A 16,586-nucleotide genomic window follows, 5' to 3' on the forward strand; every position below is an offset into this window, starting at 1 on the left:
CTGCCCCCGGGTCCTCGTGGCCCCTCTCTGCCTCCCTGACCCCCCCCTCCAGTTCCCCCAGCAGCTGCTTCCCCCCCCATCCTATCACCCCCTGTGTGACCCCCCAAACGCGGGCTCATGGGACCTGCTCTCCCCTACGGCCTCCCGTGCCCCACCCGTGCACAAATCTCCCCTGCCTCCCTGTCCCCCTCTCTCTGTGCCCCCTCCCCAAGTCCTTCAGGGCCCCTTGCAGCTCCTAGAGTCCCCCCACTCCCACCCGCCCCCCCATTTCACCCCGTCCCCTCCGCGCACAGACCCCCCCCCAAATCTCCCTGAGCATCCCCGCACCTCGCACCCCGGTCCATGGCTCCCCCCGCCCCTCCCGGCCCCCACTGCACGCCCCTCCCCAAACCACGGGCCCCCAACCCTCCCTGACCCCCCCCCCTACCCCCCCAGTGCTTCACTGACCTCCCCTGTCTCCCGCCCCTTTCTCTCTGCCCCCGGAGCAGGAGCCCCCCTGGCTCCCCCCGACCCCGTTCAGCACCGGCTGGCGGACAGCCCCGGCCCGTCAGCACCGGGCACCGGACAGCTCCCGCCCCGCCCCGCCCCGCGCGGCCTCCGCCCCCTGTACGGCTCCTGCCCCCCTATGGACCCCCCAGCGCCCTACGGACCCCCTGCACCCCCATGGACCCCCCAGCTCCCTACGGACCCCCTGCCCCCCTATGGACCCCCCAGCGCCCTACGGACCCCCTGCACCCCCATGGACCCCCCAGCTCCCTACGGACCCCCTGCCCCCCTATGGACCCCCCAGCTCCCTACGGACCCCCTGCACCCCCATGGACCCCCCAGCTCCCTACGGACCCCCTGCCCCCCTATGGACCCCCCAGCTCCCTACGGACCCCCTGCACCCCTATGGACCCCCCAGCGCCCTACGGACCCCCTGCACCCCCATGGACCCCCCAGCTCCCTACGGACCCCCTGCCCCCCTATGGACCCCCCAGCTCCCTACGGACCCCCTGCACCCCCTATGGACCCCCCAGCTCCCTACGGACCCCCTGCCCCCCTATGGACCCCCCAGCGCCCTACGGACCCCCTGCACCCCTATGGACCCCCCAGCTCCCTACGGACCCCCTGCCCCCCTATGGACCCCCCAGCGCCCTACGGACCCCCTGCACCCCCATGGACCCCCCAGCTCCCTACAGACCCCCTGCCCCTCCCATGCACCCCCTACAGCCCCTTATGGACCCCCCACAGGTCGTTATAGACCCTCTACAGCTCCCTACAGACCCCCTGCCCCTTCCCATAGACCCTGGGTTCCTTCTATAGACCCCCCGCTCTTCCTATACACCCGTGCACCCCCTATAGAACCCCTGCCCCACCTATAGAGCCCCTGCCCCACCTATAGACGCCCTGCCCCACCTATAGAGCCCCTGCCCCACCTATAGACGCCCTGCCCCACCTATAGAGCCCCTGCCCCACCTATAGAACCCCTGCCCCACCTATAGAGCCCCTGCCCCACCTATAGACGCCCTGCCCTTCCCCTATAGCCCCCTGTGCCCCCTCCCCCGAATCTCTCCTATACATCCCCCTACACCCCCCCATAGGGTCCCGGCCGAGCCCCCCTCGCAGCCCTGCGCCACCCCCCCCCAGTACCCCCATGGGCCGCCCAGTCCCTGTCCCCCTTATCCAGCCCCCGCGGGGCTCTGCAGCCCCCCTTCCCCCGCCCCCCCTAGGGACCCGCCAGCTCCTTCCCTCTACACCCCCCCCATGCTCCCCCCTCCCTGGGGACCCCCCGCCCCCTCCCCATTCGGCCACCAGCCCCTTCCCGCTCCCCCCCCCCCCAGCTCCTCCCATCTACACAGCCCCCCCCCGCGCTTAGACCATCCCCCTCTCCCCTCCCTCCCCCCCCGCCCCTCCCGGCTCCTCCCTCGCGATAAGGCCCCCCCCGGGCGGCGCTGGGCCCCATCCCCGCCCCCCCGCGCCCCGCCCGGCCGCGCTCCCCCCGCAGCCCCCCCCGCAGCTCCGCAGTCCGGCGCCGCAGCCCCGGCCGGGAGAAGATGGCGGATCGCGCCGAGATGTTCTCGCTCTCCACCTTCCACTCGCTCTCCCCGCCCGGCTGCAGGTGAGCCCGGCCCGCGGCGGGGGGGGCGTGCGGGGGGGCGCCGAGCGGGGGGGGCGATGCGGGATGCCCGCGGCTCTAGGAGATGATGGAGGGGGGGGGGAGGTTGGGGGGGGAGGGGGGCACTGCGGTGTGGGGGCTGCACCGCCCTTGGGGGGGGACTGGGGGGCGCGGGGGGGCCGCGATGGGGCGGCCGGGACCGGACTCGCCCCCCCCCCCCCGCAGCCCCGCGGCCCCTCCCGCCCGCTCCCCCCGCCCGTTCACCTTGGGATGCCGGGCCGGGGCCTGCCCCGGGATTAACGACGCAGCATCCCCCCTCTCCCTCCCTCGCCACCCCCCCACCCCGCCCCAAGGCTCGGGGGGGGTGTTCCCGCTGCCACCCCGCCAGGTCAGACCCCCCCCTCCGCCTCGTCCCGGCCTCAGGGCCCCCCCGCCGTGCCCGGTGCCGCCGCATCCCGCCGCGGCGGGGGGAGCCGCCGCCGCCGCCTCTTTGTCTCTCCGGAGGCGCCGCAGCGGCCCCGGGATGGCGGGTGCTGGCACCAGGATCGGGCCCTCCTGCCCCCCCCCCCTGCCCCGGGGCCCGGCGGGGACAAGGGGTCGCTGGGCCCGGGGGGACGAACCCCCAGAGCGGGTGGGTTGGGGGCTCGGGGGGGTCCGGCTCGGCGCTCCCGAGGTCAAACGCGGGTGAGAGCTGGTGGGTGCCCGAAACCGCGTGTGAGTGTGTGTGTGCCCCCCCCGGTGTCACCCCTGGGGGGTCACCTCAGCGCCGGTCCCACGGGAGCCGGAGATGCAGGGCCACAGCGCGTGGGGGGGTCCCTCGTGGATCGGGGAGGGGGACACGGCTGGGTGTCGCCCCCCCCTTCCTCGCACCTCGCCTGACCTTGGGGCGCGGGGCAGGGGGGGAGGGTGGAGATGGGGGCGTCTGGGGGGGCCCTGGGGGTGCGGGGGTCTGGGGGGGGAACACGGGACGTGCCCACGGCTGGTTCTGGCCTGCGCTGGGCAGGTCTCGGGGCTGTCCCGGGGCACCCCCGTTCTTGGGGTGTCCCCTGCGCGGCAGGGGGGGACACGGCCTCTGCTGTGGCTGCTCGGTCCTTCCTGCCTCCCCCCCCGCGGCCCCCCCGGGATCTGGGCCTCTGAGCAATCCTCTGGGGGTCTCGACTGGGTCCCCCTGCGCTGTGGGGGGTCAGGGCTGGCCCCCACCAGGCCCCTGCCCTTCGCCGCAGCACCCCGGGCCCCCCCAGCCCCGCTGCTCCCCCCTCCAGGGAGTTCAATCCCCCTGGCACCGAGCTCACCGCTCCTCCATGTCTTGCGAGGGGGGACGGTGGCAGCTTGGCCCCCCCACCCCGCCACGGACCCTCCGTCTCCCACAGGAGCACTCTGTCCCCAGCGGCGGCCCCGAGCGCCGTGGGCACCGCAAAGCCCCTTGGCGGGTGCCAAAGAGCTGGAGCCGTGACCGTGACCCCCAGCGGGTGCCGGTTCACTGGGGGGCAGGAGGCTGCCCCCGTGTCCCCCCCGTTCCGTCCCCCTGCCCCAGCCCAGAGAACCGGGTCTGGTCCCCGGGGGCAGCCGGGTCTGGCCCAAGTCCCAGCGAGGGATGGTGAGGCCTCGGCTACCGCCAGCGCGGCCCAGGGCTCGGCCCAGCCGGCCCCCGCGAGGGCCGAATCCGGATTGTGCCCTTTGCCAGGGGACCCCCGGGGAGGTCGCGCCCAGCCCGGGGGCCGGTGGGGGCCGGTGGGGTGGGATCCCCCGGCGGGAGGGGAAGGAGAAGCCGGTGGCGGCGCCGCGGCGGGGAGGGACGGTGCGAGGCCGCGGTGTGCAGGCGGCGGGATGCTGCGCGATGGCGTTTGCCGTCCGCTCCGGGGCACCGGCCCCGGTTGGGCCGCGGGAGCCCCCGGTGCCAGTCGCAGGTTTGGGGTGGGGGCCGCCGGCCGGGGCCATGCCCCCTGAGGCTCAGCCCTGACCTCCCTGCGCCCTGGCGGGCAGCGGGGACGCATTTGCCGTCCCTGGGGGTGCCGCCATCGCCGGCAGCCGCTGCCAGGGCGAAGCGTCCGGGGAGCTGCTCCGAAAAGCACGGGGAGGTTCAACCTTCCCCGGCCGGTCCCGGCGCCCCGGCGTGGGGGGTGTTGGGCCCTTTTTGGGGTCCGGTCCCTGCCCCCCGCTCCCCTCCTCTAGCTCAGGCCACGCCAGAGCGGAGGCGGCGAGGCCGGCTCAGGTGGGGCGCCGGGTCCCTGCGCGCCCTGCGGGGGGGCGTCCCCCCTTTCTGACCCCCTCCCTGAACCGCCGCCTCAGCTCTGGCTCCGGTGCCCGGCGCAGCCGTTGCCAGGACAGACGCCGTCCTTCCCGCCTGCTGCCCGCCACCGGCGTGCCCGAGGCGCCCGGCGCTGCGTCCCTGTGCCCGCGGTGATGGTGCTGCCTCGGCCACGGCTGGGGTCCCCCTGGGTCCCCTCGGGGTGGCTGCGGGGCTGGCCAGGCTCTCGCTGGTGGCCCCAACCCACCACGGTGGCCCCATCCCGCCGTGCCCACCCGTCTCGGAAAGCCGTGACCTAGAAATTTCAGCTGTGGTTTGTCACGGCAGCGCGCCCCGCTGAGGGGGGACGGTGTCCCCGGGCAGCGCACAGGAGCCCGCCGTGGGGCAGGGCCCGTGCCGTGCCGTGCTGGGGGGCGCGGGGGGGTCCCAGCGGCCGCAGGGTTCTGCGCCCACCCCGCTGCCTGCGGGAGAGCAGCCCCCGATGTCCCCTGGGTGCAGGAGCAGCCCCTGATGTCCCCCGGGGTTGGGGACACGGGCTCTGCTCCCCGCTGCCCCCCAGGGTTCCCCCACCCCTGGCCGGGGTCCAGGGTCCGGCCCAGCCCCGAGGCCGCGGTCCCGCTGCCGGCCCTGACGCTTTTGCCACAAATCTGCGAATATTTGATGCAGTCTCCCTGGCCTACTTCTGGGAATTATGGGATTAGGGGAAACGTTTCTCTCTGGGAAATGGGAGTAAGCGCCCGGCACGGGGCCTCCGTGCTGGGGCGCGGGGCTAGAGAAGGGCAGTTTGGGGCAAAATCAGGGGGAAAAGGGGGGAGGTGGCGCAGGAGGTAGCTGTGACCCCCCCCACTGCGTGGGGGTCTGCTCCTGCTGCCAGCTCAGCCCCGGCAAGACCCCAGCCCCATCCCTGCCGGGTGGAGCCCCCCTGCCCCCCACCTGGGTGCTGCCAGGCTGTGGGGGGGCCCTGAGTGTCCCCAGACCCCGTGGGGATGGGCAGAGGGTCCCCACGGGCGCCTGGGCGCTGCCGCACCTCCCACCTTACAGACCCGCCAGGAACGTTTGGTTTCCGTTTTCCGACACCGAATGCTGCCAAGAGTTGTCGTCTTTTTCCTTTTTTTCCCTCTCTCCCTGCAGAAACCGCTGGTTTCCATGACACCCCCGTTCCTGAGGGGAAGGGCTGGTTCCTCCTCCTGCCCTCACCCGGGGCAGGGGCAGCCCCGGCCCTGCCCGCCGAGGCCTCGGCTCCGGCACCCGCCTTGGCTTTGGCTCAAGGCATTTTGCCGGGCTGGGGGTTAGGCGGCCTCGGCACCTCCGCCCGGCCGGGGGCAACCGGCAGCCGCGTGGCCCTGAGCCGCGCTGGGCTGCGGCCGCCCCGGCGGAGGATCCAGCGGGAGGGAGCGCGCGGCGCTGCGGCCATCGCCCTCCCCGTCGCCCCGGGCCCGGGGGCGACGCCGGCACGACACCGGCACGTGCCTGCGGTGCCGCTCGGCTCTCCGGGCCCTGGCGGTGCTGCGGGGGGGCGTTTCCCCGAGGTTTGACGCCCGCGGGCGCTGTCCCCAGGCCCCCCCAGGACATCAGCCTGGAGGAGTTCGACGACGAGGACCTGTCGGAGATCACGGACGACTGCGGCATCGGGCTGAACTACGACTCGGACCACTATGAGAAGGTGCAGCCGCCGAGCGGGCCGAGCCCCCCCGGGGACGCGGGGGCTGTGTGGGGCGTTGGCGGGGGCATCGGCCCAGCGAAGCCTCTCCTGCGGCGGAGGGGGCAGGGGCCGCTGTGCCCCAGCACCGAGGGATGCGCGTCACGGCGCGAGCAGGGCTACGAGCCCAGGGACCCCTGGCATGGCCTGGCCCCCCCGGGGCCTCCCACCACCTCCGTCTGAGCCCCGTGGGGTGGCCGCAGGGGGCACGGGTGGCTCTCGGAGACCCCCATTTCACTGGGGCCGGGCGGAGGCAGCCAAGCTGTCCTGGCGAGTGGGGCCGTGGCTGGGCCGAGCGCCGTGGCCGTGGCCGCTAACCTGGCGCCGCATCCCCAGGACTGCCTGGTGCTGGATCGCGGCGAGCAGCCGCACCCCGTCTGCACCTTCCAGGACGACTTCCAGGAGTTTGAGATGATCGACGACAACGAGGAGGAGGAGGAGGAAGAGGAGGAGGAGGGCAACGAGCTGGAAGCTCCACCGTCCCCTTCAGCCTCACCTATCCCCTCGCCCGCTCTGGAGGAGACGCAGAAGCACCGACCCACCACCCTCAACCTGATGGCCCCGGGCACACAGGTGAGGGTGGGGGTGGCCGGGAGGGGTGTCCCCCCCATCCCCGGGGTCTCTGTCCCACACCCAGGGCGGAGGATGAGGAGGAGCGGGGGGTCTGTGGCACGCGAAGGGGTGGGGGATGCTGGGGATGGGTCTGAGCGGTGCCCAGCAGGGCCCCTGCACACTCCCTCCCTCCAGAACCCATCCCGGGGTGGGGGTCCCGGGGGCCCCGTCCCCACACGCGGGTGCTCCGGGGTGTCTGTGTGTGGCGGGGGGGTGCGAGGTGGCCGTGGGCACCGTGGGTGTCGCGAGCCCTCCCCGTGCGTCACGCGCGGGCATTGGTGTGCACCCTCCTCCTCCATCCCCGGAGCTGGGCTCAGGGGCTCCCCAGGGGGGTGTGTGGGGCGGGGGGGGCCACAGGAGTGTCCCCGTGCACACGCGTGTGCGGTGCCGGCCCCGCGCTGCTGCGCCGCCGCAGTGTGTGGGAAGGCGCGTGCGGTGCTGCCGGTGCTGCCTGCATCCGGCTGCGTTGCCATGGTGCCGGGGGGCTTTCGGGATGCTCGGCGCCCCTCCCGGGAGCCGCTGGGGCTGGGGGAGCTGTCGGGGGGGCCGTGACGAAGCCCCGGGGCTCTCCCCCAGCGCCTGTGACCCGCTGCGCCCCGGCAAAGCCGGATCCCACCGACCGCCCTGGTCCATCGTCCCCTGGGGAGCGAGTCAGGCCCTGGCCGTGGCCGGATCCGGCCCCATCCCTGTGCCCAGGGTGCAAATCCCGGGAATCCCAGCCCGGGGCGTTTGCACCGGCCCCGGGAGGAGGCGAGACCCTGGTCCTCGGGCGCCGTGTCCCCATCCCCGCCGCTCGCTCCTGCGTGCCCCGCGGCACACGGCGCCGGCCCCGCTGGCTGATCTCGGCTCGGCAGGATTATCGCTGCCCGCCGGGACTAATCCGCCGCTGCCGGACGGGGCAGCCCCGGGCCGGCCGCCTCCTGCCCGTGCCGTGGTGCCGGTGGCTTCGGCGGGGGGAGGCAGCGGGGCCCCCCCTCGCTGGGGCCGGGCTCTGCTCTCGAGGCGCAGCGGGGCCTCGTGCCGGGGGCTCCGCCCTGGCGCGTCCCCCGCCGTGGCTGGGCCGGGGTGGTGCGGGACGGGTCGGGCAGCCCCTCGGGCCGGTGCTGGCCGGGCAGGGGGGGACGCGGCGGCACTAATCCGGATCAGCCCCTGGGCACGTGGCCTGGGCGCTGCCAAGCTGGTGGGTGGCACCGAGCTGTGCCCAGGGGACCCTCGGGCTGGCCCGGCCGCCGTCGGTGCCCCCGCACAGCCCCCACCGGGCACCCCGGGTCCACAGATTGTGGCTTGGGCCCCGTCCCTGGCGCTCGCCCACCCACCCCCCGCCCCGGCTCTGCTCTTCCCCCAGGACTCCCTGAACAACAACGGCAGCTTCCCACCGCCCGCTCACCGCACCACCTGGCAGGACGCCCTTCTCCACTCCTCCTCCTCTTCCTCACACACTGGTGAGCACGGGGGGTCCTGGTGGGGCGGGGGCCGGCGCTGGGGGTCCCTCAGCCGTCCTGCTTTGGGTAGAGCCTGGCGGGACTCTGGCCGTGGTGCGGGGGGCTGACGCGGGGCTCTGCCTTCCCTCGCAGGACACTCGTCTCCCCACGCCTGCATCCAAGATGGACCCTGCCTGGAGAGCCCGAAGGGGCCGAGCCCCGGGGGGGCCGGGCGGGCCCCCGCCTCGCTGCAGCCCTCCCCCTTTGACTCGCAAGGCAACAGCCACGAGTCGCTGGCACATGGTAACCCATCGTCCCCGAGAGCCGGGGAAGATTATAACATGAATATCATCTCCTCTGCGCTCCGAGCACCGCACTCCCCATCGCGCCTCCGCCAGCCGCCCCCTAAACCGTCTCTCTCTCCAACAGGGCCTGCGGCTCCCCCCGGCCCCCCCGCCGATGCCGGCTCCCCGCCCCAGCCCCCCGTGGCCGCCGACGGCCGCCGCACCCCGCCAAAGCACGAAGTGGCCGGCGGCCGGGAGAGGCCGGCGCCCGGTGAAGGGGGTGGCCTGGGGGCCGGGAGCCCGGGGTCCCCCGAGGCCCCCCGCAAGCAGCCTGGCTCCCCGCGGCCGCAGGAGGAGCCGGCGGCCGGGGCCGAGGGGCACGAGGGGCAGGGCGGACGGCTGGCGGGTGCCTACGTGTGCCCCGCGGAGCCGCTCAGCTCCGACGGGGAGGGCCCCCAGCCAGGGCGGGCGGCCAGCGTGCGCGGGCACCCCTCGGGCTCCTCAGAGACCACCTCGCCCTCCTCGGACCCCGGCATCGAGGCCGACCTCACCAGCCGGACCGCCAAGCCCTTCCTGCCCGGCGGCCGGCACGGCGAAGACCTCAGCTCGCCCGGCTCCGACTCGGACGTGGAGGGGGAGATCGAGGCGGCCTTCGCCGGCGGGCGCCTGGTCAGCAACATGATCTCCTCCATCTCGGAGACGGAGCTGGACCTGAGCAGCGACAGCAGCAGCGGCCGCTCCTCCCACCTCACCAACTCCATCGAGGAGGCCAGTTCGCCCACCTCGGAGGCTGAGCTGGAGACAGAGCTGGAGGCCCCTGGCCTGCTGGGCATCAAGGACTCCCTGCTGCTGGACAAGGGCAAGGAGGAGGAGGAGGAGACCCTGGAGAGGGAGCTGCCGGAGCGCGGCATGGTGAGGCGGGAGAGCCTGGCGGAGCTGAAGATGGAGGGCTACTACGACAGCCTCAACCCGGCCGACTCCTCTGCGCCCGAGGGCCAGACGGACGTCTCCACCTCCAGCCCTCTGGACCTGAAGATCGACCCGGACCACAGCCTGGAGAGCATCCGGCGCTCCTTCTACCTGCCCGTGGGGCCCAAGCTGATGCCCGAGGCGGACGAGGAGGACAACAGCGAGTACGACTCTGACTCCGAGTCGGAGCCCGACCTGAGCGAGGACTCGGACTCACCGTGGCTGCTCAGCAACCTCGTCAACAAGATGATCTCGGAGGGCTCCTACCCCATCAAGTGCCCGGATGAGTGCTTCCAGCAGACCCACTCGCTCTGCGACACCATCTCCCCGGCCTCCGACCTGGAGCCCGAGATCCTGAGCGAGGCGCTGGACGGGGACCCCGGCTCGCGGGACTCCCCGGGGGGCACGGGGGAGCCGGCCGCCCTGCCCCGCTGCCAGCGCGCCATCGAGCTGGTGGACATGGAGACGCTGCGCAGCTCCCTCCAGCGCGCCGAGGACGAGCGGGCCCTGGGGGCCGGCACGGAGCCGGTACCGGAGCTGCCCGCCGACGACCCGGGCCCTTTCCTCTTCCTGAGCAACCCCACCAACGACACCATCGCGCCCGTCTTCCCGGGGCGCCCCGTCACCCTTGACAGGCTGGGTGCCTCCGAGGTCCTGGCCACCTTCGGCTGCCGCCCTGGGCCGCCCCGCGCATCCCCGCGCACCTCCCCTGGCACCGAGGCCGCCGTCGCCAGGGAGCCTCGTGCCGCCGCGGTGCCGCCGGCCGCCGGCCCACAGGACTGGGCCATCGACAGGGACCTGGACTCGGGCGTCCTGGAGGCCGACGACATGATCGACGACGTCCGGTTAGCGCCCCAGGGGCAGGGCCCCGACGCCGGCTCGCCCGCCCTGGACGTCTCCACCGCCAAGACCAACCGCGGCTTCACCATGGCCTACTCCACGGACGAGGACGAGGCGCCTTACCTGAAGGGTTCCCCCTTCCCCGAGGACCCGCTGCGGGGAAGCTTCGGGGGGGAGCTGCCGCCCGCCCCCGGGGCACTGGAGCCGCGGCCGCTGGACGAGTCCCTGGCCTACGACTCGGTGAAGTACACGCTGGTGGTGGACGAGCACACGCAGCTGGAGCTGGTGAGCCTGCGGCGCTGCACCTCGGTGCTGAGCGACGACAGCGACCTGCTCCGCGCCTGCGACCGCTGCGACCTGGAGGATGAGGCGGCTTTTGGGGACGGGCTGGTGGCCCCCGACGCCCACAGCTCCTCCGAGGACTCGTCCCCCGAGGCCGACCTGCAGTTCTCCAAGAAGTTCCTCAACGTCTTCGTGAACAGCACCTCCCGCTCCTCCAGTAAGTGACCGCGCCGCACGCTCTGCCCGCTGTCGGCAGCCTGTCCCCCCCCAGTCCTGCCGCAGCCATCCTGGCCGGGGCATCGCCGCGGGAGCTGGGGCAGGGCGGCTGCGGGGGGCACGGGGCCGGACCCAAACCCCCAGCACGCCTTCACACGGGATCCTCGGCCCCGCGCTGCTGGGTGGGGAGTGCAGGGCCAGGGGCTGAGGTGGGAGCCCCCGAGGAGAGGCCTGAGCCCACGGGTGACAGCCGACTGCTCCCATCGCCCCGGGGGTCCTGCAGCCCCCCTGGGGTGGGCAGAGGTGGGGGGTGCCCCCTGTGCTGTGGGGTGGGAGCAGCCGCCTCCTCCTCCTCCTCCTCTGCAGGCACAGAGTCCTTCGGGCTGTTCTCCTGCATGGTGAACGGGGAGGAGCGGGAGCAAACCCACCGGGCCGTCTTCAGGTGAGCAGCGAGCCCGGCCGTGCCGCGCTGGCCATGGGCACTGCAGGGCGGGGGGGTGTCTCGCTGGACCCCCTCTCCCGCGGCTCTGCCCCCTCCCTGCCCGCCGCCTCCTCCTCCTCCCCCCCAGGTTCATCCCCCGGCACGAGGACGAGCTGGAGCTGGACGTGGACGACCCCATCCTGGTGGAGCTGGAGGAGGATGACTACTGGTACCGGGGCTACAACATGCGGACGGGGGAGAGGGGCATCTTTCCCGCCTTCTACGCCCACGAGGTCGTCGGCCAAGCCAGGGACGCCATCGGTAGGAGCCCGCGGGGTCCCCGGGGCCGCGGGGGGGTGGCGTGGGGGGGGGCTCGGGGCGCCGTCTCCTCGTCCCCTCTCCCCGCGCAGGCCTGAAGCGGAACCCGTGCTGGGTGGAGCGGTTCAACGTGCAGTTCCTGGGCTCGGTGGAGGTGCCGTACCACCAAGGCAACGGCATCCTCTGCGCCGCCATGCAGAAGGTGAGCCCGCGGGAGGGGGGCGCAGAGCGGCGGGGCACGGGCTGCCCCTCACACCCCTCACCCGGTGTGTCCCCCCCAGATTGCCACCACCAGGAAGCTGACGGTGCATCTGCGCCCGCCGGCCAGCTGCGACCTGGAGATCACGCTGCAGGGCATCAAGCTCATCCTGACCGTCGCCGAGTACAGCCGGGACGAGGAGGTGAGAGAGGAGGGGACTGGGGGCGGGGGGGGGGGTTTGGTGCCCCCCCCAGCCCCTAGCTGGGTTGCCCACCACCTCCCCTGGCTTTTCTCTTCCAGTTCGAGCGCTGCAGCCACTTCTTCCAGATGAAGAACATCTCCTTCTGCGGGTGCCACCCCCGGAACAGCTGGTGAGACCCCCCCTCCTCCCACACCCCCCCAGGCCCTGAGGGACGCCCCCCTCCTTCCCCAGCACTCACACCCCTGCGGTGCCACGCCAGGTCCCCCTGCTTGGTCCCCGTCCCAGCGTGGCTGCCCCAGCCCCAGGGGGGATGTCCCCTCCACAGAGCCCCCCGCGGCCCCCGGACCACCCCACGGGGCAGGAAGGGGGTGTCCCCCCCCTCAACCTTCCCCCCCCTTGCAGCTACTTCGGGTTCATCACCAAGCACCCGGTGCTGAGCCGCTTCGCCTGCCACGTCTTCGTCTCCCAGGAATCCATGCGGCACGTCGCCGAGTGCGTCGGGTAAGATGGGGGGGGCCGGGGCTTGGGATCTGGGGGGGCCGGGGTGTGCTGGGATCAGGGGGTGCTGGGGGGGTCAGGGCACAGGGTGGGTGGCACTGGGGGTGCTGGGGGGTTGCGGTGCTGGGGTACAGGCCCCAGACCTGAGCCCCCCCACCCCGTTGTGCCCCCCTCATCCCCCCGTTGTGCCCCCCCTCGCAGACGAGCGTTTCAGGAATATTACCAGGAGCACCTGGAGTACGCCTGCCCCACAGAGGACATTTACCTGGAGTAGGGGGGCAGCCACCGTGTCTCCTGCTTCCGCACCCTCCTCAGACCCACAGATGGCCAGAGACTCTGTCTGACCCCCCCCAACCAGCCGGCTTGGCCCCCCCCCGCACATGCTCCAGCCCCACGGCCTCCCCGCACGTCCTCGCCGCTTCTTGGGGGGCCGGGGGCCCGGCCGCAGCCGCGGACCATGGGTGCGTATCCGGGGTGCGCCCAGCACCCCCCCGGCCCTGTGCCCTGGGGACCCTGGCCACGGGGGTGACGCTGCCGAGCCTCGGGGCGGGGGGAGAAGCTGCCCCCCCCCGCATGAGCCCGGGGGCCACCAAAGCGGGGACCAGCTGTGCCCCTGGCTGGCCGCTGCCGCAGGGGATGGAGACGCCAGAGGGGGTGTGTGTGTGTGTGTGAAGGGGGTTGGGGGATTGGGGGGGGGGGGTGTGAAGTGTGTGTGGGGGCAGTAGGGCAGCGAGGGGGGGCTCAAGGATGTGCATGGGGCTGGGGGGAGGCTGTGGGGGGGGCTGATGGAGGCACGGGCATGTGGGGGTGCTGGGGTGAGCGTCTCCAGCCATGAAGCCCCCAAGTCCATGCTGTCCCCCTGCACAGCGGCAGCACCCCCCACCCCCCCTGGGGGGGTCCCCCCACAGCTGCAGGCCCCCAGGAAGGGCCTTGCCCCCCACTTGCAGCCACCTTGCCCCTCTCCCCGGCTGTGGCGCTGCATTCTCCCCCCCCCCCCCCCCCTCCCCAGCCCTCTCCCCTCCATCGGTGTCCCCAGCCCCTGCCCCACCGCCGCTTGGGCTGGGGGGGGTCCCCAGAGGGCGGAAGGGGGGCGACAGCGCTGGCCCCGTGGGAGCCCCCCCTGGCCTGAATGTATTTATTTGCCCTGCGAGAGGAAAACCGGCGGCCGGGGCGGCTGCCGGGGTCGGGCCCGAGCGTGGCAGCGGGCAGGCGGCCGCCCCCGCTCCTCACTGCTGTGCCTGGTGATTTATTTTGCTTTTTGCCGGCCCCGTCTCTCCGCCCAGCGCTAGTTTAGTGACTGTAACTCCACTCGCTCGATGTGCCGATATTTATCTCGTAACTCCACCAACCCGAGGAGCCCTGAGCAAACGACACTTGTACAAACCCTGGTTAAAGGTTCTCCCCCCACTGCCTTGTCAGCCACTTGGTCTTTCAATAAAATATATGCTTGGTGTGACCGCGAGGCCGGGGAGGCTCTGTCGGTGCCGTGGGGGCAGCCGGGCCTCCCCCAGGGCTGCAGGGGAGCAGAAAGGGGGGGTCACTGTGCCCAGGAGTGTGGGGTGCACTGGTGGGGACGGGGAGGGCACGTTGAGGCAGGAGTGGGGTACAGGAGTGTGCCTGGAGGGGCTGGGGGGTGCACAGCCATTGTGGCACAGCCCCCCCATCCCCTCTTGCAGCCTGTTCCTGTGTGGGTGCGGTGCCCCGAAGTTTGGGGGTGCAGCTTCCCGGCTCGGGGGGGTCACGGCACACACCGGCCGGCACCAGAGGGATGGCCACGGGGACTTGGGGTGCGGGCACGCTGCGGCTGGGCTGGCAGCAAGGCCGTGGGGGACAAGGGGCCGATGCGGTGAGTGGGATGTGGCGGCAGCCCCCCCCACACCCCCCACACTGCGGAGCCGCCGCTGCAGGAGATGAGTGTGGCCGTTCTCAGCCCCATCGCGCTGGGGCGGCTGTGCCACAGCCCTGGGGCTCAGCGGGGGAGGCAGCTCCCCCCTGGCCCCCCCAGCCCCTCGGCCAGGTGACGGGTGAGTAACGGCCCCTTTGGCGGCCGCGGAGTCTCGCCAGGTACCGGCCGTGCACCGGGGCCGCGGCCGGTCCTTTGTACTCGCTCAGCGCCGGTGCCCAGCCCCCGGCTGAGCGGGGCAGCGTGTGCCCGCGGAGGGGGCCCGGTCCTGGGGGGGTCACTGCGGAGCTCATAATTGCCTCCTGTGCCAGAGAGGCTGCCCGGGGTGGGGTGCTCGGCTGGGGGTCCCCCAGGACACCGCACACCTCTCCTGCCCCCCCCCCCCCGGCTGCCGTTTCCCCCCGAAGGCAACTGCGATGTCGAGGTTCGCTGGCAAACGAACGCGGCCTCGTGTGTGTCCTCCCCCCCGGCTCTTGGCACTTGGGGACCCCGGTGCCACATGGCCGGGACCTGGGAGCTGCTGTGAGCTTTTGCTCCCCATCCGGCTGCGGCCAGGGCACGGTGCCACCGCTCGGCACCGGTGGCTCTGCCAGGGCCCGGTGAGGCCACGGCCGGGCGGACGCGTCGGTCTGGGAGCTGGGGCCGTCCCCAAACGCAGCCGCTCCCCCCGGCACAGCGACGGGCAGCGGCAGCAGCTCTGCGGGGTCCTGGCTCGTCCCACCCCCGGCTCACCCGAGCAGCTGCCAGAAATGAGCTTCAACAAGGGCGAGTGCCAGGTCCTGCCCTTGGGCCACAACCACCCCCTGCGTGGCTACAGGCTCGGGGAGGGGTGGCTGGAGCTGTCTGGGGGAGAAGGGTCTGGGGGTTCTCACTGACCAGCAGCTGAACAGGAGCCAGCAGCGTGCCCGGGGGCCAAGAAAGCCAACGGCCTCCTGGCTCGTGTCAGCACTGGTGTGACCAGCAGGAGCAGGGAGGTGACAGTCCCCCTGTGCTCGGCACTGGTGAGGCCACACCTGGAGGTTGTGTCCAGGTTTGGGCACCTCAATCCCAGAGAGATCTGGAGGGGCTGGAGCGAGGGCAGAGGAGGGCAACGAGGCTGGGGAAGGGCTGGAGAATCAATCCTGTGAGGAGGCAGGGCAGGAGCTGGGAGTGTTCAGGGTGAGGAGGAGGAGGCTGAGGGGAGCCCTCATCCCTCTCTGCAGCTCCTGACAGGACATTGCAGAGAGGCTGGGGCTGGGCTCTGCTCCCAGGGGATCAGGGACAGGACAAGAGGGAACGGCTGGAAACTGCCCCAGGGGAGGGTCAGGCTGGGCAGGAGGAGAAAATGTTTCCCAGCAAGAGTGGTCCGAGAGTGGAACAGGCTGCCCAGGGAGGGGGGAGTCCCCATCCCTGGGGGGGTTTCAGGGCCGTTGGGATGAGCTGTGGGGGGATGTGGGGTAGGGGAGAACTTTGTAGAGTCGGGCTGAGGGTTGGACTCGATGATCCCGAGGGGCTTTTGCAGCCTGAAGGACTCTGGGGTTCTGTGAAATGGGGTCAGGGAGGCAGCAGGAACACGAGTCCCCAAGGACACGAGGTGACGCGGGGCCTGTGCTGGTGTTCCCGCTCCTGGCACGGCCCCAGTCCCACACTGGCACAGCTTGGGGCCACCCGTCTGCCTGGGTAAGTCCCACAAAGGCCTCGGGGGTGGCGAGTGCCCCCAGCCCCTCAGCAGCCCACCCGTCCCGGGAACGGGGTGCCCTGGCCACAGCTCGGCCGGACATGGCGAGAGCTCAGCACCGGGGAGGGATGGGGTGGGGGTGTCAAGGTGGGGTGGCCGCAGTCCCCGGGAGTGGTGGGACCCCGTCAACAGGATGGACCCTGCCCCATCTGTCCCCCCGGTCCCGTGAGGGGAGCCGGCACCAGCCCTGGGGCTGTGCGAGGGACGGGCCAGCACGGGACGGGACGTTGGTCACACAGGTGCCCACAGCACGGAGCCAGCGCCAGGGCCATCCCCTCCTGAAATCCCAGCTCCCGGGCAGTGGCCCTGGGAAGCTGCCACCCCCCCAGCCAGGGAGCCCTGGGACATTGGGGGGGGTGACGGTGTGGGCCTGTGCCCCCACCCTGCCCAGACCAGCAACCCTGGGGAGCAGCGGGCAGCCCCGGTCCCCCACCCCGAGTGCAGTGGGACATTGCCCCTGCCCAGGACCACTCCCCCACCCCGTCCCTGCTGCTGGCTCGGCCCCGGGCAGCACAGGAGGGCAGAAGGGCAGGGGAGCAGGGGGGCAGGAGGCAGGATGCCCATGGCTGCCCATGGCCCTGGTGCTGGTGCATCCCCGTAGAGGGGCCCCACATGGTCTGGGGGCTGCTGGAGCTGAGAGACAGCACAGAACAAAGCAG

The 16,586-nt window shown here is 72.8% G+C and overlaps 1 protein-coding gene across 2 annotated transcripts; it reads left to right on the forward strand.

Annotated features, from left to right (window-relative positions):
• The first annotated feature begins 1,987 nt into the window (after positions 1-1,987).
• On the forward strand, positions 1,988-12,978 carry MAPK8IP2 (mitogen-activated protein kinase 8 interacting protein 2). Of its 2 annotated transcripts, XM_074903625.1 has the most exons (13): positions 1,988-2,101; positions 5,904-6,009; positions 6,382-6,618; positions 8,003-8,099; positions 8,232-8,381; positions 8,508-10,670; positions 11,036-11,111; positions 11,239-11,411; positions 11,501-11,610; positions 11,690-11,809; positions 11,908-11,978; positions 12,212-12,310; positions 12,509-12,978. In XM_074903625.1, the coding sequence occupies exons 1-13, from the start codon at positions 2,037-2,039 to the stop codon at positions 12,579-12,581; spliced, it is 3,540 nt and encodes a 1,179-aa protein (XP_074759726.1). In that variant the 5' UTR covers positions 1,988-2,036; the 3' UTR covers positions 12,582-12,978. The 2 variants fall into 2 exon arrangements, with proteins under 2 accessions (XP_074759726.1, XP_074759725.1); XM_074903624.1 differs by having other exon boundaries at positions 8,232-10,670.
• The last annotated feature ends 3,608 nt before the right edge of the window (positions 12,979-16,586 follow it).

The sequence above is a fragment of the Athene noctua genome, chromosome 3 (genome assembly GCF_965140245.1).
Source record: "Athene noctua chromosome 3, bAthNoc1.hap1.1, whole genome shotgun sequence".
Taxonomy (NCBI): Eukaryota; Metazoa; Chordata; class Aves; order Strigiformes; family Strigidae; genus Athene; species Athene noctua.

Excerpts from the sequence above, each read along its gene's own strand:
- MAPK8IP2 (XM_074903624.1), top strand. The coding sequence starts at position 2,037 with ATGGCGGATCGCGCCGAGATGTTCTCGCTCTCCACCTTCCACTCGCTC. Across the intron at positions 11,112-11,238 it reads ACCCACCGGGCCGTCTTCAG|GTTCATCCCCCGGCACGAGG; the intron begins GTGAGCAGCGAG and ends CCTCCCCCCCAG. Across the intron at positions 11,611-11,689 it reads TCTGCGCCGCCATGCAGAAG|ATTGCCACCACCAGGAAGCT; the intron begins GTGAGCCCGCGG and ends TGTCCCCCCCAG.